We start from the raw sequence: 23,407 nt of genomic DNA on the forward strand, positions 1-23,407 counted from the left end.
TTATTTATGTACCAAGAAGAAAGGGAAGAAAAGGTCCTAGTACTTATACTCATGAGATGCCATCAATTATAAAATAACCCAATATCAGAGATGTTAAATGGGGGAGAGAGTAATAATTGATAAAATATGGCACATTTGTATGTACATAGTTTTTGTTGGGTATAGGTTATAATCATAATACGAAAATGTAAAGAAAACTGTATTAAATAAATCAGTATTCCTGCCACCCACACAGATTCTTTAATCCTAGAAAACTAGAATTGGAAAAAAAGAAGAGATTATGTAGTCAACATTTTTACACAAGAGGAAATTTCCTAGGAGATCATCTAGAGTATATAAAAATTAGCAATTTTTGTTTAGTATCCCATATGACATATGACAAGTGCATACGACAGAGCTTATAAGCATCAAATATCATGTTAAATACCATATGAAATTTTTTAAAGAATCATTTTTCCTGCCTTCAGAGAACAGTCACATTCAACCTTTGGGCATATTTCCCAAGATTTAAGTACAGTTTAATGTTAATGGGAACTCTGTGTGATGAAAAGGAAATGACTTAGTCAAACTATCCATGAGCTTCATCCTTCCAGCCAGCACTGAGGTATGCCACGCCCAGTTACTTGTGTTGCTTATCACACTTGGTGCCACAATTAAAACTATGTCATTGTTGAGAGAGGCCAAGTTGACTTGATAGTGTAGACATTACTCTGTGCTCCGTAGATAGACAGCTTGCAGCTTTGGGCTCTCAGAAAGGGGTACAGCAGAGCATCTGCTCTCAGTTTCAGTCAAGCAGAAAACGCCTAGAGTAGGGGTTTCAGGTGCAGGTTTGAGCATCAGGTGGGGACCTGATCACAGTATGCGACACACATCGTTAGTGATTGGATCTCACCTGCAAAATTCCAGCAAGATCCTCAGCAACCTCTTGGCCTGTGAGTAAGGCCAGAGCAAGCCTGCAGATGGGATGAAATGTCAGTAGTTTCAAAGCCTGAAAGATGAGCCATTTTAATCTTTGGGTTTTGTTGTTTTGGAAGATTGTATCACAAATATTTCCCGCTTTGGGTATAATTGTTACTAATAGTGAAAGCTTACCTTTGCAAAGTGTTTTCAACTTTTATCAAAATGTTTTCACAAACATGTAATCTTGCCTTCACAGTAAACCTGAGAGGGTTGAATGGGTATAATTATCCCATTTGGCAGATGAATAAAATAAGGCTCATGGATATTAAGTAACCTCTTAAGGTCACTTTTTGTTGGCTGTCGGTCTTTTTCACTATACCATGCTGCCAGTGCTTGACTCCATATTTATTTCTAAATTTAGAAAGCATCTAGCCTATTTTGCAGCAGCTCTTGCTGTCTTAAAAACTGCCAACATTTTGTTGCTTACCTGTTTTACTTCCTTAATCACAAACATAACTTCTGCTCAGTATGGAAAAGTAAACAAAAGCAAAACACTATTCCATCGTGATTACCAGGTTAAATTAAAATTATTCTCCTCTCTGATGGTCTGTTAGTAATTTTTGGAAGTGATACTCATTTCCACAGTCTACCCTGACTTGTTTAAGCCTCAGTTAACCTTGCTCTGTAGCTGTTTAGGTATCTTGTGGTAAACCATACACAAGTCCAGACAAGAACTTCAAAATCAGAGCAAGTTAAACAAGACTTGCCAGCATTGTTAGTTGTTGACATAGGATTTGTTAGTATAAATCACAAGTGCCCGGTTTTTCCAACTTTGGTTTTACCTGGCAAGCCCCTTCTGTTCTTGAGCAGCTTCCTCATGGCTGTTAGGCATTTACGTTCCTTCCTGTTACAGTTCCTCTCCATGTCTTTCCAGAAAGTGTCCTAGAATTCTTCCTGCAGGGTGCAGAGTATATATGTCCACGGTTTTCTTATCTGTACATTTTGCATATATTTTTTTCTTCTAAAGTAGATTAGAAGTATGAAGATAAAGCATTATGTAAAAATATGGGGTAATTAACTGTGGATGGAAATTAGAGTCAGTGGAACAGACAAAATTAGGCAGCCAATCTGGAAATCTGCATTCTAGTCCAGACATCGCCCCACTGCTTAACCATTCACAAATCCCTTCTGGACGCCTAGTCCCTTTATCTGTTGACAGAGTTGTATTAAATAATTTCTAGATTCCCTTTCTTTTCCGAACCTCATTCAAGTCCCCGCGCTGAATATACAGGATTCTACTAAATAAAGAGGGATTCCTGGCAGACCTTCCAGTGGTGAAAAAGATGATCTAAGTGAGCTTAAATTCAGCTGATAATCTTGTTGTTATTGGAAATTGAATGAAAAGAGATAAAGGTGGTTGAACTTTCTGATAATTGTAGAAATAATCAGAAACCCACAGTGACTAGCTAACCACTTAAGTTTGGTTCTTGGTCTTGCTCACTATTGTGTGACAGTCACCAGCATGCTGTAAGATCATCATGTTGAATTTTAAGTGCAGGTTTTCCCTACTATTCAAAGTACAATGTACCTGTGAAACCTTTTGTAAGCCAAAATGGCATAAAGAAGCAATTACCATTAGTTTATTAGGGAAAATTTTTGAGTTTTCCCAGACCCGAAAAACAGCCTCTCTTTGGCTTTTCTGATACTTTAGGACCTATCTTCCTAATGGGTGCACAAAGTAAACCAAAGTAAAGCATAGATGCTATGGTAATGGGATGGCAGCTTGATGCTGAGTGTAGTTCCTGAGAAAGGAGCTTGGTGGTGCCACTTTTCTCAGGATGTGTGCTGCCTCCACTGCAAAACACGCTGAATGCTATTTTTGCTTTTTCCTTTTTTTCGTGAAAGCAAAAATTCTTTGGGTTTCCTTTAGCTAGTGGAAACATATATTAATGTAGGTCTTTCATAAAAGCAAAGTGCATAACATGAACTTTCAGAAAGTGAGGGATACATATGTACTTTCATAAAAGATCAATGGGCTTCTTAATCCATTTACTTCATTAGGGCAGATTAACCATGTCTCATAACAGCTTCAAAATTCAGGAAGTCTGGGACGGGATGCCTGGGAGGCCCAGTCAGTCAGGCGTCTCCTTCAGCTCAGGTCATGATCCCAGGGTCCTGAGACAGAGTCCCTCATCCATCCTCCTTGCTCAGAGAGGAGTCTGCTTCTATCTGTCCCTCTGCCTTCTTCCCCTGCTTGTGCTGTCTCGCTCGCTCGCTCTCAGGCAATAAATTAAAAAAAAAAAAAAAAATTCAGGAGGCATAAGAAAAAATACAATGCTAGTTGAAAAGAATTATTAGAATGAAATACAAAAATACATTGGGGTTGGTATCCTTTATTTATCCACCCTCAACCTAATGGGGGATGTTTTTGCATTGCAGATTCAATAGATGGAATTTTAACTCTATGCTTAATTTTGGGGGGGGGAGAAACCATAATTTGTATTTAATGAAATAGCCTATAGATACGTAAGCAGAGAAGAAAATGATATAAAGGGCGCCTGGGTGGCTCAGTGGGTTAAGCCGCTGCCTTCGGCTCAGGTCATGATCTCAGGGTCCTGGGATCGAGTCCCGCATCGGGCTCTCTGCTCAGCAGGGAACCTGCTTCTTTCTCTCTCTCTCTCTCTGCCTGCCTCACAGTGTACTTGTAATTTCTCTCTGTCAAATAAATAAATAAAATCTTTTAAAAAAAATGATATAAATATTTTGTGTATTCAAATCAATCATAAATCTTCATAGTATTTCATTGTGTTCTGGGTCATGGATTACCCTGAAAGACAGATGATAACTGTGGCTCTTCTTCCCAGAAAAATAAATGCACACTCCCAGTTGTGCATGCCATTTGTTGATGCAACCATTGCCTTCTTCCCCTTAGTCCCAAGTTCTTGATAGGAAAGTTACCCTGGAAAGTTAAACCTTGAAAGCTATTAGAAATCATCTAAACTAGTACTACTTAAACTGTGCTTGTGAAATCAGTGGAATGAATCAAGACCAACATTAAAAAGAAAAGAGAAAAATAGGATAGAAAATATCTGTGCTATCATAACGGGCTAAGAGTTCTGTTTTGTGAACCATCTTTCCATTTATGGGCGCATATGGTGGCGTGCACGTGTGCTAGTACTCAGTCCAGATATAAAATGCATTTCTTAACTGAGGATTGAAGGTAAAGATTGAGAAACACTCAGCTGTTCTAGAGAACCTGTTCATATTGTAGCTGAGGAACTTGATGCCCTTAAAGGCTTAATGATTTGTCAGACTCCCCTCCCCTTCAACACACACGTACAATCAATTTTTGGTGGTTGAGCCAGTACTGAACCACATTACTCGATTGCTAGTTTTGCTGTTCCACAATACTAAGTTTTCAAAATAGAATTGTGAAGTAGATTATTTCAAAATATTAAGTGGTCATCTGTTTCACACTTGGCATTCTTTAATCCTTTATTTTTCCCACTGAAATGACCTCTGTCATTGTCCTATAAAATAATCATGAGCATGAGCTGCTTTTCCAGAGTTTGAAAAATATTTTGAGGCCTTTCTGTTGGTTTTCCACACACCTGAATCCTAGAATTCTGACACTTAGGGCCTAATCAGAAGAATTTTAGAATAAGACACCAAGGTTAAGTTTTATGACCAAACCAAATTAATCATTTTGAATTATTTCTACATTCAGTTGATAACTAAATGCAAAATGTGGCTCCAACTTTTGATACTGGATCACTGGGAGACCTTGTAGCCTTCTTTATTTTAATCTAACAGGAGGCTTTCTCAAACTTGAATGTCATACAGGTTGCCTAGAGGGTCTTGTTAAAATGCACTTCTGGGGGCGCCGGGGTGGCTCAGTGGGTTAAAACCTCTGCCTTCAGCTCACATGATCCCAGGGTCCTGGGATGGAGCCCCTCATTGGGCTCTCTGCTTGGCAAGAAGCCTGCTTCTTCCTCTCTCTCTCTCTCTCTCTCTCTCTCTATTTGCCTCTCTGCCTACTTATGATCTCTGTCAAATAAGTAAAATCTTAAAAAAAAAAATGCACTTCTCATCCAGAATCTGGAGGAGTTTCTGGATTTCTAACAGACTGTCTGGAGGTGCTGCTGCTTCTAGTAGCAAGGGCTTGATGTTACCTTTTAAACCATGGTAGGAAAATAAAGCTTTCAAGAAGCTTTCCATGTCTTGATTTTTATTAACATTTTCATGCTTTTCAAATGGGCTACAAAAATTAAAATGTCATTTAAATTTTAATTGTATTACTTTTTGTATTTAAGAACATAACTTTAAAAGAGCCATACTTATCAACCCCCACATTATATGAGTGACAGTGGCCCTCTTTGCAGCGTTGTTCTAGGGGATTCAGAATGAGCAGTGCTTCGTGTAACTAGAATGTTCAGGCTTTTCCACAGAACTTAATTTTCCAAATACCCAAAACCTTGAATTTCAAGAAGAACATTTTCTAAAATATTATATAATTTTCTTAAGCTACTGTGTGCACTTGTTGTTCTAATGATGTAAGAGCAGTGGTTGTTCAAGGTTTTCTTGGAAAAAGGTATTGAACTGCATGTGAAATGAATAAAAGCCACAACGCCTTCTTAAGTTCTTACATCTGCTTTTTGTGCTTTGACTATTTTGTCTGTACCGATGACAATTATTAGTAGTAAAGCAGCTCATTTCCCTTTGCAATCTAATTGGTTGCTATCTGACCTGAAAGTCAGGTATGTTTGGACTAATCCTGGTCAGAAGGACCTCCCTGTTGTGGGGGCTTTCTAAGGAGGCTGGTGTCTGGAAGTTCAGTAGCAGTTGAGCAGGAGAGAAATCTTTTGGTTTTATCCATATCCTGGGTAATTAGCTCAAATAGAACACATGTGCTCCTTCTTTATACCTTTCACTGCATGCTTTTTAAAAACTGGTCTCTAGATCTCTCTCTCTGTAACATTGTGTGATTTGAAAGGATGGGTAGCCCTGTGATTGGGAACACACAATAATTGTAATAAATAAGCAGCACTTCAGGGTCCTTCTAAAATGGGGATGAATAACCTTGTGGAAAGACCGTCGGTTCTCTTACACAGTCAGTCCTGTCCTAGCTTTGCAGTTTTAAGAGTCATAATGAAGACAATAAAGAGGATATTCCTTGGCTCAGTGTCACGATTTAGGGTCCAGGGATTAAAAGTTTGATTTCAGTGTGTTCTCTTCAGCAGATTATTAGTTATAATAACCATCACAGTGCATTCGTAGAGCCCTCGCTTGGTCAGGCAGTCATTATTCTGAAGACTCCTGTGCTATAAGCAGGACTGTGGCCATGAAGACTGCCTTAGGTGAAGGGCTGGGGGGACGGGGAGCAAATGGCTGCTGCACTTGAAACAAATGAGAGTAATCCAGGTATATAAGGGTGAGATTCAGTCTCCTCACTAGTCCGTCTTTAGAACAAACACCTGCACCCGTAGCAGGTGTTTTTTCTTGCTCATCAAAGGCTAGAAATTGTTGGGGGATTCACATGCATGAAAACCACATACGTAGTAGTATATATTCTTCTGATTCAAAGGAGGGAGAACCTGTTTGCATTTTTAACTGAGCAGCATCAGAACATTTATCATTTTGAATAGCCTTATTACTGGTTTTGTGTTAGAAGTTGTGGATTATATTCTTTAAAATCATGACAAGTTAAATGTAGCCATAACATTTAGGCTGGATTTTGAGATCCTGAGCAGGGCCCATCTGACCTATTTTTAGTGAATTATAATTTTAAATGCCGATTAGCAGATTTGTGTAATTTGAATCTTACTTTTTATGTCTAAAATCTGTCTGTTTCAGTGTGGCTAAACCTACTGGTATAATCTTAGTCTAATTTAAAAGTATTTTCCGGTCTGGGACTCCTGTCAAAGATCGTCATAGGAACTAGAAAATGTTGGGAGGTAAAACGAACACATGACCTCATCTCTCTTATTTTGCACTAGACTATAACTTGCATTCAAAGAGACTGCAAAAAGAAAAACAACATTCCTTTCCATTAAGCTGTAATAAGTGTGTTATTTAGTATGGTTTTGCTGTAATAATCCCTTTTAGAGGGAAGAAAGGAGGATTTTGTTTGAAGTATTTGAAACTAAATGCTGCCGGGATAAAGATTTTACTAGAAATACAGAGTAGATATCAGTCCCTACCCTTTGTTAATTGATCCTGCTTGTTTAGCTGGGGAAATAAAAAATGTACATCTACTGAAGAGAAGTCTGTGAGCACAAACTGTTCCTTTCCTGTTTGCAGATCTATTTCATAGGTTGTTTATTTTATTTAAATATACAGTAATACAGGAGACAACAGAATGCAACTGCTGTTCCTTTAATATCAGAGCTATGCACGTTACAATAGGTGTCACTGTTTTGCTTGGTCCAATCATGATTGGTGACTTCAGCTATTGGCTCCGAGCACTGGCTGTCTGACTCCATCTGCAGGGCTGTAATACCTACTCTCCTCCGATCCATTCACCACACAACTTCAGCCGGCTGAACAGACTCGCACGGCTCCAGCACATCTTGCTAACCTAATTCAGAAAACAAGCACTACGGCTCTCTGCCTGTCATCTTCGCTCAGTCTAGCATTTTTCAGGTGATCTAGGAAACTGGGTTATTTTTATGAGCAAATAAGAGAAATAGGAATCATGATGGAGATGTATTTTGCAGACCCAGTACTGGATAAAACTTAAAGCCAGTTTCTATTCAACATAGTGAAAAGGTCACCTTGTCCGGCTGAGAAAAGAAGCAAAATAACAGCTTGTTGGTTTCTGTTAACATCTTGGCTCGTGCCAGCCTCTGTCCCTCGATGTGCGCACCAGTTTGGGATATCTAGCTGTAAAGAGAGACATACTGTACTCATGGTAGATGACAAGGAAAAGAACATGAAATGTCTCACCTTCTTCTTGATGCTTCCAGAGACGGTAAAGAATAGGTCCAAGAAAAGCTCAAAGAAGACAAATACTGGCGGTGGCGGTGGCGGCGGCGGCAGCAGCAGCAGCAGCAGCAACAGCAAGTTGCCCCCAGTTTGTTATGAAATAATTACCTTGAAGACTAAAAAGAAGAAGAAGATGGCTGCTGATATATTCCCTCGTAAAAAACCAGCCAACTCCAGCAGCACCACTGTCCAACAGTACCACCAGCAGAATCTCAGTAACAACAACCTCATTCCAGCCCCAAACTGGCAGGGTCTCTATCCCACCATTAGAGAAAGGTAAGTTCCCAGCCAGCATATTTACTTTAAAAGTTTTCCTGTGTTGAAGTTTCTGTTTTGCACAACCTGTAATGTATTTTAACATAAATCTGTGTTTCCTCTTTTCCCAGAAGCTTTATTGGTAATGGAAAACTGCCTTGTATCTTTTCCAAAACAGTACAGCTGTTTTCCTCTTAGATAAAAATGTTTTCGCAAGCTGTAACATTTAAGTGACAGGCTTGTGTCCACGGACCATGGAAGGTTTGAAGATAGAAGCCTCTTTTTTGTCCTTAATCTAATGAAAAGTTTGGATTACTTTTTGGGTTTTTGTTTTGTTTTGTTTTGTTTTAACTCTAGTTACTTCTCATGTGTTTGCAATGATCACAAACAGTTGTTTAGTTGGAATCTTTATTTGTAGTTTAACCCTGAAATTACTAAACTGTTGCTTAGCTTGTGATTTTTTCATGGGTTTTGTATGTTGGGGAGGGGTATTAAAAATGCTGGCTGCTGTACATTAATGAATTGCCTCTGTTTGTAGAAATGCGGTGATGTTCAATAATGATTTGATGGCAGATGTACATTTTGTGGTTGGGCCACCAGGTGGGACTCAGCGGTTGCCAGGACACAAAGTAAGCAACAGCTGCATTACTGGTTTAGTCCTGAGATTTACAAAGAGGGACCCTCTTCATAAGCCTGAAACTTGGTTGGGGTGGGCAGCTTGCCGATGGCAGGCAGTGCGTGTTTCAGCCATCACAGAGAAGGCAAAGCCTCTCCAAAGGGTCTTGGCCACGCTTAATTTTTTTTTCTTTGTTTCTTTCTACCCTGCTTTACATCCCACACAAAAACATGCCCTCTCAACTTTCCAGTCCTGGGAAGTTGTTGCGACAGGTTAGGAAAGTCATGTTTACTCTTCCCCTAGAAATTGGTTCTGTAAGCTTTTATTTGATTTATTTATTTTGTAATGAGGGAACTTAGACATTAATCTCTTAAAGCCTTGAGGTAATTAGCAGCATAAAGACTGGCTTGCTTGAGCATCTATCTTCTGCTTTCACAGCAAGATACACACTGTACCTTGGCTTTGAAGAAAGAGCAGGTGTAGGTGCTCCATGTCCACCAAACCTGATTGTTCAGAGTTGTTTTTCTGGACTGATTTGCTGAAAATGCTTTCAGTTTAGTGCATGAAATAAGATTTCCCTTTCTCCACAGTATGTTTTAGCTGTTGGGAGCTCTGTGTTCCATGCAATGTTTTACGGAGAACTTGCTGAGGACAAAGATGAAATCCGTATACCAGATGTCGAACCTGCTGCTTTTCTCGCTATGCTGAAGTAAGCATCGTTCATTTGTTTAGAAAGAGTTTGTTTATGCTCTGTTTGTACTCTGCTGGTTTCTCAGTTAAATATAAGAAAAGGAGACTGATGAAGAAAGAGGGTGCTGCTTACCTTGTAAATGTTTTTGGAGAAAACTTACGTGCATTTTCAGGGGAAAGCATGTGGAACTGTGCAGGCATCTATAATACACCTTGGCATGGGATTTGGGAGCAAGTGACATGGATAGTGATTTGATTTTTAACGACTCACAGTCAAAGAAAAATCACTTTCTCGTGTAGGATTATCTGATTGCGCATGTTCTCTCTGACAGCATTGTGTATGAAGAAGTGTCCAAAGACATAAATTATATTTTTGTTTCACAAATTTTGTTTCACAATTTGAAGTACCACTAGTTAAGAGATTTCTCAGTTTTTTAGGAGTTCCTGTTTCCTCTTGGTAAATGTAAAAGTTACTGTGTTAAAATAATCTGGTCTTTGCCTATATGTACATGTGCATACCCTTATATAAAATCAGATACCATTTCTCAAAAGATAAAGCATTTGCATTTGATGGTAGAGGAGACATTTTGAGAGAGATGAATAGTTTTCTGTAGTTTTATATGTATTTTAACAGGAAAACTTTAATTAATAATATACAAATGTGAAGCTGTAAGATATATGCTTATTTAAAAAATAGTTTTTTGTCTCATGGGTCTTTTTTAAACTCCATTTCGTGTTGACTAGCTAAATAGTCTACTCCTCTGATGTGCACTGCTGCTGGACAGTGATAGTCTACTCTGTGATTAACCTGTAGTGATTATTTTAAATAACGTTTTATGATTTTTGTTAAATCCTTCTTCTAGCACACCAAGTTCAAGGTTTTCTACTTCTGTGGGGATTTAGGTTCCCTGGAAAAAACATCTTTGTTTAAAAAATATCATTCTGTGTGTCAACAAGTTGGATGATAATTGGACGATAACCCCACAAATGGTTAAAAGGTTGCAATATATTTATTGTCTGCTCCTATTGAAAAATACGTACTGCAGTTAGCTGTAGAAAAAGTATTCAATTCTTTATTTATGTTGTAGTTTTGAAATCTAATTGCTTCTGACTGAAACTTTCACAGTGGGAAATAGGGAAATTAAAGATAAGTGAGCATGTGAAGTATCAAAAGGTAAACTAACTCATCACTTTTAAGCAACCAACACTCAGTGACCTTTCTAATCTTTTAGAGATAAATGTACAGAAACCAATTTTAGCTTTGTTTTTTTGTTTTGTTTTGTTTTCTTTTCTTTTTCGATCACGTCAGCTTTGTGTACTTGACATTTCGGTCTCAGAGGAGAACGCTATCACTAGTTCAGCATTGGGACTGCACTGCAGTCCAGTGGAGTGTTGTGTTGTTTCAGCCAGAGAGATTCATGGTGAGGAAACACGAGTAAGAATTACAGAACTACATTTCGCCTGAGTCATTTGAGTCGCATCTTTTCTTACAAATATATCACCTAGAATATATCTCAATACAGGTTTTTAAAATTATACATGTAGCCCAACAGCAGTGGTAAGAATCAGAAGTGTAGTAAGGTGCTGTTTGCTGTCGGGCCATAGTTGATCAGGACTGCACTGTTGCCAGGGCTGGTGGAGGCCAGGTTTTCCAGACAGCTGTGTTGTATGGCTGAGGAGTCCGTATTCCTAGAAAGGGAGTCATCAAGAGAAAGGGAAGACCGCTCACTTGACAGTTCCAGGGTCAGAGCAGCACTGAGCTTCCAGTATTTTGTGAGTGCGTCTTGGCCAGTGGTATATGGCTCAGCCTATCAGAAGAGAAAGAGCTTCCTGGGAGCAAAAATGAAGGTTTCATTTGTGATTGTGGACATTTTTCTTCTTGTTATCACTGTGGGCTTTTTAACTTCCTTTGCAAAAGCCATTGCTAATCTTTTGTTACATGTGTTTAGTTACTATAGTAACTAAAGTAAAACTTCACAGCAAGTAGCTAAACACCTTAGCTTTGACTGGAAAAAATTAAAAGTTAAGTTTTATCACTATGTATTTTTCACCCATATGTAGTTCTCACTGAACTCTTGTACTCATCCGTGGCTATCTAAAAGAAGCAGGTGATTTTTGCTTTTATGTACCATCTTGGGAGACTGCCACCATCTCCCCAAATCACCAAGGAGTGTTTTATCTCCTGACATAGAGATACTTCACAGAATCATAAAAATAGTGCATATTTGGGCTTTCTTGCTTTTGTCTTTTAATTAAATATATTCAGAAATAGTACATTCTTTAATTCTGAAGGTAGAAGAAATGTATGGGGGAGAGAAGAAAGAATTTAGAGTTTAAAAAAAAAATCCAGAGGCAAAACCTATGTTGTATCTGGAAGATAATGTTGAAATCCATATATGATAGTGTATTTAGAACTACTTGAAAAATATCTTTCTTAATCTCAGGTTTTATTTTGTGTTTAGGAAAAATTCAGGTCTTGGTTAAAAGAATTAAGATGTAAATCATTGCTAACGTGGTATTAAAGGCATTTGTTCCTTTTTTTTTTTTTTAAGATTTTATTTATTTATTTGACAGAGATCACAAGGAGGCAGAGAGGAGGGCAGTGGGGGGAAGGGGGGAGCAGGCTCCCTGCTGAGCACAGAGCCCCATGCAGGCCTCAGTCCCAGGACCCTGGGATCATGACCTGAGCTGAAGGCAGAGGCTTTAACCCACTGAGCCACCCAGGTACCCCTAAAGGCATTTGTTTCTATCTGAATATATGAAAATTTAAAAAATAAAACTATGTATATGTATTTATGCATATAGAAAGAGAGCTTTTGAAACATAAGATTATTCTTTTTTAAAAGATTTTATTTATTTATTTGAATGAGAGAGAGAATATGAGGGGAGTAGGGAGTGACAGACTCCCTTCTCAGCAGGGAGCCAGGACATGGGGCTTTCCAGGCTCAATCTCAGGACCCCTGGATCACGACCCGAGCCAAAGACAGATGTTTAACTGACTGAGCCACCCAGGCACTCCAGAGATTATTATTTGATTAAATATAATATGGCATATTTAATAGAAATTTTGTCCTTTTTTGGTTGTTTTTTGCTAATACTAACTCCGATACACAGTTTTTTGTGTTTTGGTTTTTTTTTTCTTTTTCTTTTTTCCAAACAGTTCTAGTATCTTCTCTTTTTTGAGAAGACGTTGAATGCAGGTTATAAAGTAAAAGCTAGAATGGTAATACAAAGTAAATGTCTTTAATTATACAAACTTACTGCTGAGTTGAAATATTAGTAATTTATGAATATACTTCAGATGTTTCTTTAATCCCTAATCATTTTTGTAATAACAGTCACATAAGATGATTTTCTTGGAACTAACTTGAAAGTAGTTGCATCTTTTCTTGCTAGACACGCTCATTTTGTGAAAGTTCCATTTATGTGCTGGGTGCTCTCTTTCAGATACATCTATTGTGATGAAATTGACTTGGCTGCTGACACAGTGCTGGCCACTCTTTACGCTGCCAAAAAGTACATCGTCCCTCACCTCGCCAGAGCCTGCGTTAATTTCCTGGAGACCAGCCTGAGCGCCAAGAACGCCTGTGTGCTCCTCTCCCAGAGCTGTCTGTTTGAGGAGCCAGACCTGACCCAGCGTTGCTGGGAGGTGATCGATGCCCAGGCCGAGTTAGCTCTCAAGTCTGAGGGATTCTGCGATATCGACTTCCAAACTCTAGAAAGTATCCTCCGCAGGGAAACTCTGAATGCCAAAGAAATTGTGGTTTTTGAGGCAGCACTCAACTGGGCCGAAGTGGAATGCCAGCGACAAGATCTGGCTCTGAGCATTGAGAATAAGCGCAAGGTCCTGGGAAAGGCACTGTACTTGATCCGCATCCCCACGATGGCCCTGGATGATTTTGCAAATGGTGCTGCCCAGTCTGGAGTTCTGACTCTCAATGAGACCAACGACATTTTCCTCTGGTACACTGCAGCCAAAAAACCCGAGCTGCAGTTTGTGAGTAAAGCCCGCAAGGGCCTCGTCCCCCAGCGCTGTCACCGTTTCCAGTCCTGTGCCTATCGGAGCAACCAGTGGCGTTACCGGGGCCGCTGTGACAGCATCCAGTTTGCGGTTGATAAGAGAGTGTTCATTGCCGGCTTTGGGCTCTACGGCTCCAGCTGCGGCTCTGCAGAGTACAGCGCCAAGATCGAACTCAAGCGGCAGGGCGTCGTTCTAGGGCAGAACTTGAGCAAGTACTTCTCAGACGGCTCCAGCAATACCTTCCCTGTGTGGTTCGAGTACCCGGTGCAGATTGAGCCGGACACCTTCTACACAGCCAGCGTGATACTGGACGGCAATGAACTCAGCTACTTCGGACAGGAAGGCATGACGGAAGTTCAGTGTGGCAAGGTGACTGTCCAGTTCCAGTGCTCCTCGGATAGCACCAATGGCACTGGGGTGCAGGGCGGGCAGATCCCTGAACTCATATTCTATGCTTGAAAACCTCTCCCGAAGCGGTGTGAGCTCTGAGGTGCACATCTGGTTCCCACTTGCTTGATGCTTAGTTCATCTGCAGAGATGTGATCAGCGCAGGTAATTCGTAATGAATGAAGCTATAGGCAGTTTCTCATTTCTTTCAACCTTTTAATTATGTACAGGCAAAAACGCGGCATTCAGCTTCTAACTATATGCTTAAAAGAGCCAAGTTCTTATCAAGACTTTGTGGTTTTTAGAGTTACGTCTATACACCTGGAGAGAATTTGTGCTCTTTTCCAACTGCCCCACTGACCTCCCAGTTTTGTCTCTCTTAAAACTTTCTAGATCACCTTGAATTTCCTTTAGGGTTTTATTTTGACAAATAGAAATAAAGACTTTAAAATGATAATCGAAAGAGTTATTTTTAAAGAGAACCCTTATTCCCCGCCCCCCCCCTGCAAATTACAGGTAAACCTCAGTGCACAATTTTGGAAGAAGTTTTCCTTCGTAATAAGTAATAATTTAGAAAGTAGGCAATAGTTATGTTTAGCTCTTATTTTACTTCATTTTAAATATTTTACTCTGGGCATTATTTTTTTCTTAAATCCTAAATTCATACGGTTGTTAAATGTTAAACACTGCAAAGTATCCATGTAAAATAGGAGAACAGGAAATTGGATATTTGCTTAGGCTATGACTTCTACTACAACCAGGTTTTTATTCTTTTAGTTTAGGAGACAAGCCTGCAATACAGACACGTCTTTTAGAACTAACTAAATTACACATTTTTATTGTCAATAGGGAAAAATCACAGGCCTATTAATTTAAACTAAAACAGCTTATAAAGGAAACCTAAAAAAGTCCCATTCTACCAATAGTTTATTCAATGGCATAATAGAATACACCGTTTGAAAAAGCCAGTCTCTTCCCCACTTTGCTTTTGATCCCCACTGTTTGCTTGTTTTTATGTTATACTGTATGGAATCTTTAATCCCTTTTTCCCATGAAAAGAGGACCAAACAATTCTTCAGATGTATGGAATAACCACTAGTTTTGTAGCACTACATGTTAATATAATAAGATACTTTTATTCATTGATTTTTCTTTTTTTTTAATTCCAAAATACACTTTACCTGATCTGCTTTGACCACATACTATCTTCTTCGTTAATTATAGTTATGTCCTGTTCCTAGACTGCTAGAATTTGGCCTTTGGCCATTGTAAAGTGCCAATATACGCCTGCAGGGTTTTTAAAAAAAAAAAAAAAAAATGTCTGGAGCGATACACTTGATGGTACCTAATATTCACTGCATCAGCATCACATCCAGCCCTCTTATTTGTACATGGTTCGTGCAAACAAAGGAGGGAAAAGCTCATCTCAAAATTCTCCTTCAGTGATGGCTTGTGATGGTTTAGTGCCTGTGACCCTGGTAGTGTCCAATTTGTTCACTTCCAGTTAAAGTATCCATGTGTTTCTGGGCAGTTTTTCTGCTCACTGTGATCCTGAGATGGCTTCCCCCACCACCCAGAGTGTGGTCCCTGGCCACCTCCTTCTCCTGCTCTGCAGGTCCCTAGCTGACTTGTCTGGAGCCAGGGGTTAGTCCTGGGGTGGGCGGGTGTGTGCGCGTTGTGGGCGTCTGTGCGCGTCCATGTGCATGCAAGTGTGTTTGCCGACTCAGGAATTGTCTCCTCCCTGCCTGGCCAGTAAGAGGTGGGACAGAAATGGTCCCCCTGCTGGCCCTAGCAAGGCCCTGGGAAGTGACTACCCTTAACTGATTCACTGTGCTTCTGGGCCACCTTTTCCCCCATAGACTTGGGCTTGTTGCTTTTGGCCAGCTTCCCTGGTGGAGGAGAACACTGGATTATGGGAAATGTTTTAATCATGTTTGCCATTACCTATGGCTGTTAGCATAGGTGATCAAAAGCTGTTACTGGTGATTATAGATGAGTACTCCCAGGACAACTTTCCAAAATTACCTAACAATTATTTCTTGTTAGGAAGATGACAGAGAGTAGTTATGGCAAAGTATCTATGAAATAAAGGTTATGTTTTCAATTTAAAAAATACTTCTGTAAAGGATTTTGCTTTTAAATTATGATTAAACATTTCGGTAACTCATAGCTGCCATGCAAATTGGTAGGCTGTATACCTGGTTAGAAGGCACTCATTTTTAAGCCAGAGGAGAAGAAACTTGATTTAGCACTAATGTCATCATCTCAGATTGTTGAAGTGGGTGTGTTGAGTGAAGATTGTTCATTCGGTAACATTCACTGTCAGTGTTCTTGTTAGCAAGATGCCCTCCACGTGGGTAGGGAACTGCTGTGGGGGGAAAGCTGGAGGAGATCCTGTACACTGGGGGTATGAGAGCTTGGTTTTATGTTAATTACCATTAGCTAAAAAAGAAAAGACACATCTACCACCTGATTGGCTGGTGCTGAGAGCTGTGGGTTAAATTTGAAAACTGTATTTAGAATAAGAAATTTTGTATTTTAAATCCTATTCTCCCTTTTGCATTTTCAACAACATGGAATGAAAGCTAATGTGCTTGCTTTATTTTCTTCGGTAATCTCGAATTTTGTAGCTTTTAAAACTAGAAACCATTGTTCTGACAAGGCAGGCAACTCTAGTGTATAAACACAACTTTATTAAACAGAATATACTGTAGATGCTTTTCCCAATATATCTGGCAGTCTTTGTTGTTGTTCATACTGGGGATAAAGGGGAACTAGGCTAGCGGTTCTAATGTAACATTCTTTAAGCATATCTTAATATAGTATTTAAGTAAATGGTCTAATTTCTACATAATTATTGCACTGAACTGTCTTTTTTTTTTTTTTAAGGTGTTAAAATAAGCTCGGCTAATTCAAGACACTGGTCACTTGTGCATCAGAGTGCTTGAATTTAGTAGCTTACAGCATTATTTATGAAGGAAAAATATATAAATATGAAGTACCTCATGTTGAATGTTATTGTACTGTATTTTTAATGTAACAGTGCAGATCTTGTTAGACACATGAATGTGTATAATCATGTTAAAAGCAAATAAAAATAAAATTGGTTCATAGATTTGTTTTCCTTAGCATTTTTGTAGGTCCCTTGAAACAGTAAAAAATCCATTCTGGCACTTTTGGTGCCACTACATTTTACAGAGATGGTTTTGCAGGAGTATTTGTTTGCTAAGTATTCACATATCTTTGATCCCTAAAGATGTAAAAATTTGAGGCAAAAGCATAAGAGAACAATGAATATGTTAATCAATTTCATTGTTCAAAGCCTGACTGTGACGGTAATGAGAGGAAGTGAATGGGTGCGTTTATATTCCCTATATGGAACCCATGCTTTGCTGGCATTCTGATGCTATAGTTGCTCACATGTCTGTGGATCTGGCTGTACTTAGGGGGTGTGGATACATCCAGCTTTAGATGTAACCCGTGCTGCTTGTTCCTGCTGTGTTATAATAGCTTAAGTCTCTGAATGAAAAAAATAAATATCTTATGGGAATTTTGAATATAATTTTTATGTGTTCAATGAGTTTTCCATTATATTTGCCCATATTGAGTAATATGTACACACACATATGCACACATACTTGTACATAATTCATATACATGTACATATATTTTTTTCTCTGCAGTTTTCTGTTGGTTTTATACTAGAGTTTATCATGAAACCCTATATATTTGTCTAATCACTTTATCTGCTCAGCTTCTGTAGCATACCTACTCAGAGGATTTTTGGAATTATTCCAGAGAATTAAAAAAAACTGGAAATTTCTTTCTAATCAGCTTAATTACAGATACAACTTAAATTGCAGAGGTCTTTAATCCAGGAAAGTCAGCTGTTTTCTCTGTTGCTAGTTAAACTTAATCCCCATATGCTTGTTTTCAATATCCCAAAACAGTTGGAGATGATACTCTTTCTTTGTTGGCATCCAGGATCAACATGTCATGGAAATTATATTCTTTTCCCTGTGGGCTCTTGCCTACAAAAGCCATGAACTTAAACTTAGGAAAAAACAGAAACTGAGGAACTAAGTCATATGAAATGTGGAGGCCAAAACAAGCAAGTGGCCCTGAAAACCTGTGCTTACGCTAAGTGTTTATTAGAATAGGACTCTGGGTGCCTTTGAGATGTGTCAGTGAAAGTTGACTACACTTTCAATTTCCAGTTAATACATTTCAACATTTTTTTCTGAGTCATTTACATTTATTGACCAACTACTCCCTTTGGTCAACACTTCATTGAGTGTTATCCTCCATTTTAAAAAATATATCATCTAACAAAACTAAAAACTGGGGAAATGTTTCTAAAAATTTCCTCACTTATCTCTATAACCACTGTAAGTACTGGTGAAAAGACCTTCTCTATCAAGATACTGTCCTATGGGTGAGATGGAAGTATTTGTGAGGAAAGGTTGAAGATGGTGGTTGACCCTGTCACGCACCAAGCCACACCTTTGGGTGGCACTGCACCTTTGGGTGCAGTTCTCATGTGGGCATCTCTCCTCTGCTGCCTCTTTTAAGCCTTTTTAAGGAGGGAGTGAGGCAGGGGAAGTAAAATTGCCACCAATGCCAACCCTAACTATCCTATGACCCTTGTTTTCTATCTGCTTGTTCATGCTGATGTCCATCGGATGGCCGTTTTACTAGCAGATGCTATTTTATACTCTGCCATCTATAGAGTCCTTAACCTCAAGATAAATAGTTAAACAAAACACCTGCTCTTTACTTTGTTTAACCTATACTTTAAACATTTCTGGGTACTGATGGGATTCAAGTTATCTGTTCAACTACCAACCCTTCAGTGTTCATTTATCCCAGCTACTTTCTCTTTAAGGTGGTTTGGTAGTAACGAGTCCAACTGCTATGAAGGAAGGAGGGCCTGTGTGTTAGACTTCAAGAACGGTGTCTTTTTTTTTTTTTTTTTCCCCCTTTGTGGAACAATAGTACTGAAAATTATTTCAAAATTCAGGAATTTTTTGTTGTTGTTGTTTATTTATGATGGTGAGCAGTTTATATCTAACAAGCTATGTCTTACATCAGTTTGTTTTAGAGGAGTAAAATTACACCTGAAAAAAGTTGAAAAACAAGTCCTACAAGTAGCCTTCTTAATTTTAGCATGAAGTGCTGCAAGAAAGCTTTCCAAGCAGCAGATAGCATAAAGACTGTTGCGAGAAACCAGAGAATCTGAGATATTTTGATATGTAGCAGTCTTTACCGTAGCTGTGCAATTTGCATTTTTCTTCCTAAACTACTATATTCAAAAAATAGTCAAAGAGGACAATTTAAGGAAAGCTACAAATAATCTTTCAGAGCTTGAAACAGAGGGTACCACCTTCTGCTGTACAGTAGAATACGTAAAAATGTACTTTTGAGAGAGACTCTGTTCATTTTTGTGCTTCTCTTGATCAGCCCTAAACTTCAGATTTTAAACTTTAAATATTTCAGTGCCCCTTAGAATAGTGCCAAAACAAACAGTACACCTGAGTCCTAGCCAATTCAAAATTAAAGACAAATTCCAATTCCAAGAATACTTGGAGGCATTGGTGGACTCCGTGTTTCCTAGATCAAAGACCTAAGGTTTAATGAATCAATGGATTAACCCAATGTTTGTTCACCCATTGATCATTTATTGATCCTTTGCTTTATCCCAGTCAGTAAGAGAGATCCTGGGGAGTCAGAGACCCAGTAATGTGGTATGTGCTCTCAGAAGATCCAGGGCAGTGCTGTAATGCCGTTAGCATGCAGAAGAATCATGATTTGCCAAGCTCTATCTCCAGAAAATCTGATTGGGTGGGTCTGAGGTGGAGCCTGAGAAACTGCACATCAACAGGCTTCCATAGGCTGCTGCCGCCATCTGTCCTTCCCATTTTGAGGGGCCCATACAGGGTAGGAGAGGAATACCTCGTCTCCTCCTAGTGCAAGCATGGCAGAAGGCATCCAGATCAGTGGAAGAAGAGGTAATGTTGAGATGGGTTTTGAAGGATGCATTAGAATTATCTAGTGAAGAGGTTGGCGATGCCAACCGAGGGAGCGGGGGGAGCAAAGGGAATCCCAGAGAGAAACAGAGCAGCAAACAGCTCAGTGTGGCTTAAGCAAAGGAACATGTGGAGGAACGAGGCCACTTACTCTGCACCAACTATGGAGCCAGCTAACGAACTGGACCACCAGTACACAAAGCATATCATCTGCTAGGCTGAATATCTGGCTTTTATCACAGAATGAGCCAGTGACATGAAAGAGATTTGAGATAGAGCAGAAAACAGCTTTTCATTACAGGAACATCTTTCTGAACTCTGGGAAGTATAAACTGGGTCAGAAGTAATTAGGGCTGGGCTGTGAGTAATGCAAATGAAGACCAAAGGGGGCCAGGAAATGTTTTTTTGTTTTTGTTTTTGTTTTTAGTACGTTATGTTAGTTACCACACAGTACATCATTAGTTTTTGATGTGTTTCATATTTTATTGTTTGCATATAACACCCAGTGCTCCGTGCAATCCATACCCTCTTTAATTCCCATCACTAGGCTCATCCATCCCTCCACCGCCCTCCCCTCTGAAACCCTCAGTTTGTTTCTTGGAGTTCACAGTCTCTCATGGTTCATCTTCCCCTCCAATTTCTCCCCCTTCTTTTTTCCCTTCCTTCTCCTAATGTTGTCCTTGCTATTCCTTATGTTCCTCAAATAAGTGAAAGCATATGATAATTGACTTTCTCTGCTTGGCTTATTTCACTTAGCATAATCTCCTCCAGTTCTGTCCATGTTGATACAAAAGTTGGGTATTCGTCCTTTTAATGGCTGAGTAATACTCCATTGTGTATATGTATAGACCATATCTTCTTGATCCATTCGTCTGTTGAAGGGCATCTTGGTTCTTTCCATAGTTTGGCGACTGTGGCCATTGCTGCTATGAACATGGGGGTACGGATGGCACTTCTTTTCACTACATCTTTATCTTTGGGGTAAATACCCAGTAGTGCAATTGCTGGATATAGGGTAGTTCTATTTTTAATTTTTTGAGGAACCTCCCCATTGTTTTCCAAAGTGGCTTCACCAACTTGCATTCCCACAAACAGTGGGGCCAGGGAATGGAGAGAATGGCAAAGATTCTAGAAATGTGGAAGGGTGGTCCCCAGTGTGCATTGGTTGTAGCATTCAGTTAAAGGAGGGCTTGGTGAAGAAGGAATGCCTTGCCTTGCATTTCTCCTCAAGGAGAACAAAAGTTTGCTTTGTTTTGTTTTGTTTTGTTTTGCTCTACCTTCCTCTGTAGAGGAGGAACCACCCTTGATTCTAAGATTCTTTTAGGAAGAAGGGAAAAACAGCAAACATCGTATACTGGTTAAGAATACCGCTGAGCAAGGCTACAGGGCTCTGGCTGTGTGTGACTCCAGGCAAGTCACTTAACCTCTCTGAACCTCAGTTTGCTCAAGAAAGAGGGCAGTAATAACAGGGATTTCCTCAAACAGGAAGTGCCATGTAAGTGTTAAGTAAAACCAAATGTGAAAGGCCACAAATTAAGTGTATGCCATCTTCCTCATCTATGCCCTTATGAGAACAAGCTTACTTGCAGTTGACACAGACTTAACAAGTCGCCAGTGCAGACAGTTCAAAAGCATCACACTGTTACCGCTCTTATAAGTCAATAGTTAAGACCTAAGGAACATTATAGAGTTTACAAAGAGTTGTATTATTGAGGAATTCTCTCCTGGTTTAACTAGATTTCTTATAAGTATTTCTGTTTGGTCATGATAATGAAAGATAAATGATGTGGTGGATTCTAGCCCCTTGGATAGGATTCCTCAGAAAACTTGTCTGTAAAGACTGACTGAGAGTACATTACACGTGTGTTTGACACCCTTTGAAGACATTTTCCAATAGGAGTCTATCTGCGGGTAAAAGAAATACCCCTGTACGGGTTCTGCTAGAGTAAAAAATAAGCTCTTTATTCTTGGCTGACAGTCTTAGACAATTTTGGGTATCACCCCTTCTCCAGATGTTTGGAAAGTGAAATCAGTTTAAGTATTGACATTATTTGCTGTATGTTGAAAGCAGGTTTGACCTTTGGTTTGAGGGATGTGAACATCCCAGGGGGCAATTGAATGGCTAATTGTCTTTATTGAAGTAAGCACAGGTGTCCCCCAAGCCCTGGCCGCTCTGAGTTTACTTGTTCTTGCTGGCTCTTCGGCTCCTTTCCACTGCCTTCCCCTCTGCAGACTTACCTCCTTGAACCAAAGCTATGGCCTCCATGGACAAGGCCTTGACATCATCGAATTTCCCATCCCTTGTTCAAGGCTGGATTCTCTGTTTTGCAAAATAAACCATTAGGAGCCTCACACCCCCAGAGATTCTCATTCTGGGGCCACTTATATCTGAAGCTCAGGGCAGGTGTGTGGAGACCCTGATTCACATGACAGATTGGGAATCCCTGGTATAGACACACCTCCTGGAACCTTTCCTCACACTTGCGTGGATATCTAGCTTCAGCACCTTGGTCCTTGCTGACAAGCCTGGCAACTTGCACTCTCAGAAATCAGTCTCATGCTTATGCCTGAACCCATGAAGCTTGGAACTGGCCCCAAGAAAAACCAGGGTCAGAATTAGTGGATGAGATAAACCAAGGATTCTGATTCTCCGACTTCTTGACCCTGATGTCTGCTTGTTATTTTTGCTCTGGTCAGCCTCCCTGTGTCCCCCCAGCCCTCTGTCTGTACCTCGAAAGCCCAGAGATCCATTTTGTTCAGTGTTGCCCTGGTCCTAACTCCAATCCAGTTGACCATGTCACCTGCCAGCGTTCTGATCACCATTATTAACCAACCGGTCTTGGTGCCTGGGTGTGTTTGGGATCCCAGTTCTGAGCCCCATCTCTGTAACCATGTCACTTCCTTCAGACATGTCCTGGCCTATGCATTCAACCTGTAGGGTCTCCTCTCCCAGGTGGATACTACTAGCCAGGCTCTTTGATTGCCCCCACTCTCAGTTCTTTTCTGACCTCTGTGGCAGCTTCCCGTTGCTCGGGTAATGTTTAACAAACACAAAAACTCAGGAGCACACAGCAATACATTTAGACACTGGTGCCTAAGAACAGCTGTGGGTTGTCTTGGCAGCTCTGCATCCTGGATCAGTCTCACTCACGTGTGGCTGTTGGCTGCCTTTCACTGTGGCAACTTTGATCTGATGGTCTCTCATCCTCCAGCAAGCTAGTCTGGGCATGGTTTCATGGCAGTGTCCAGGGCACAAGAAAATCACCTGCAACAGGAAGAAACATGCCTGGCCTCTTGAGGCTTGGGCTCAGAACTTGTGCCCCATCACTTCTGCATTCTGTTGGCCAGAAGCAGTCCCAAGACCACCCAGAAGAAAGTGGTGGTCAATTGGATTCTACCTCTTTACTGGGATGAGCTTCAAAGTCACATAGGAAGGGATGTGAATAAAAAGAAGAGTATCGTATTGGACCAGTCATGTCATCAGTGTTGGAGGTCCCCACATGTAGTATAGACACTGTGCTCCTTTGT

General features: G+C 39.9%; 1 protein-coding gene across 5 annotated transcripts in view; it reads left to right on the plus strand.

Moving 5' to 3' along the window:
* BTBD3 (BTB domain containing 3) overlaps positions 1-17,415 on the plus strand; it is a 35,637-nt gene extending 18,222 nt beyond the window's left edge. For 2 of the 5 annotated variants that reach the window (XM_032351418.1, XM_032351422.1), the window contains exons 2-5: positions 7,866-8,160; positions 8,678-8,768; positions 9,346-9,464; positions 12,893-17,415. In XM_032351418.1, coding sequence (XP_032207309.1) covers positions 8,018-8,160; positions 8,678-8,768; positions 9,346-9,464; positions 12,893-13,925 — 1,386 coding nt within the window. In that variant the 5' untranslated portion in view covers positions 7,866-8,017 and the 3' untranslated portion in view covers positions 13,926-17,415. Of the gene's footprint in view, positions 1-5,419; positions 8,161-8,677; positions 8,769-9,345; positions 9,465-12,892 lie in introns of those variants that run through there. The other 3 variants (XM_032351419.1, XM_032351421.1, XM_032351420.1) reach the window with 3 other exon arrangements.
* The last annotated feature ends 5,992 nt before the right edge of the window (positions 17,416-23,407 follow it).

This window comes from Mustela erminea, chromosome 7, assembly GCF_009829155.1.
Source record: "Mustela erminea isolate mMusErm1 chromosome 7, mMusErm1.Pri, whole genome shotgun sequence".
NCBI classification, from domain to species: domain Eukaryota; kingdom Metazoa; phylum Chordata; class Mammalia; order Carnivora; family Mustelidae; genus Mustela; species Mustela erminea.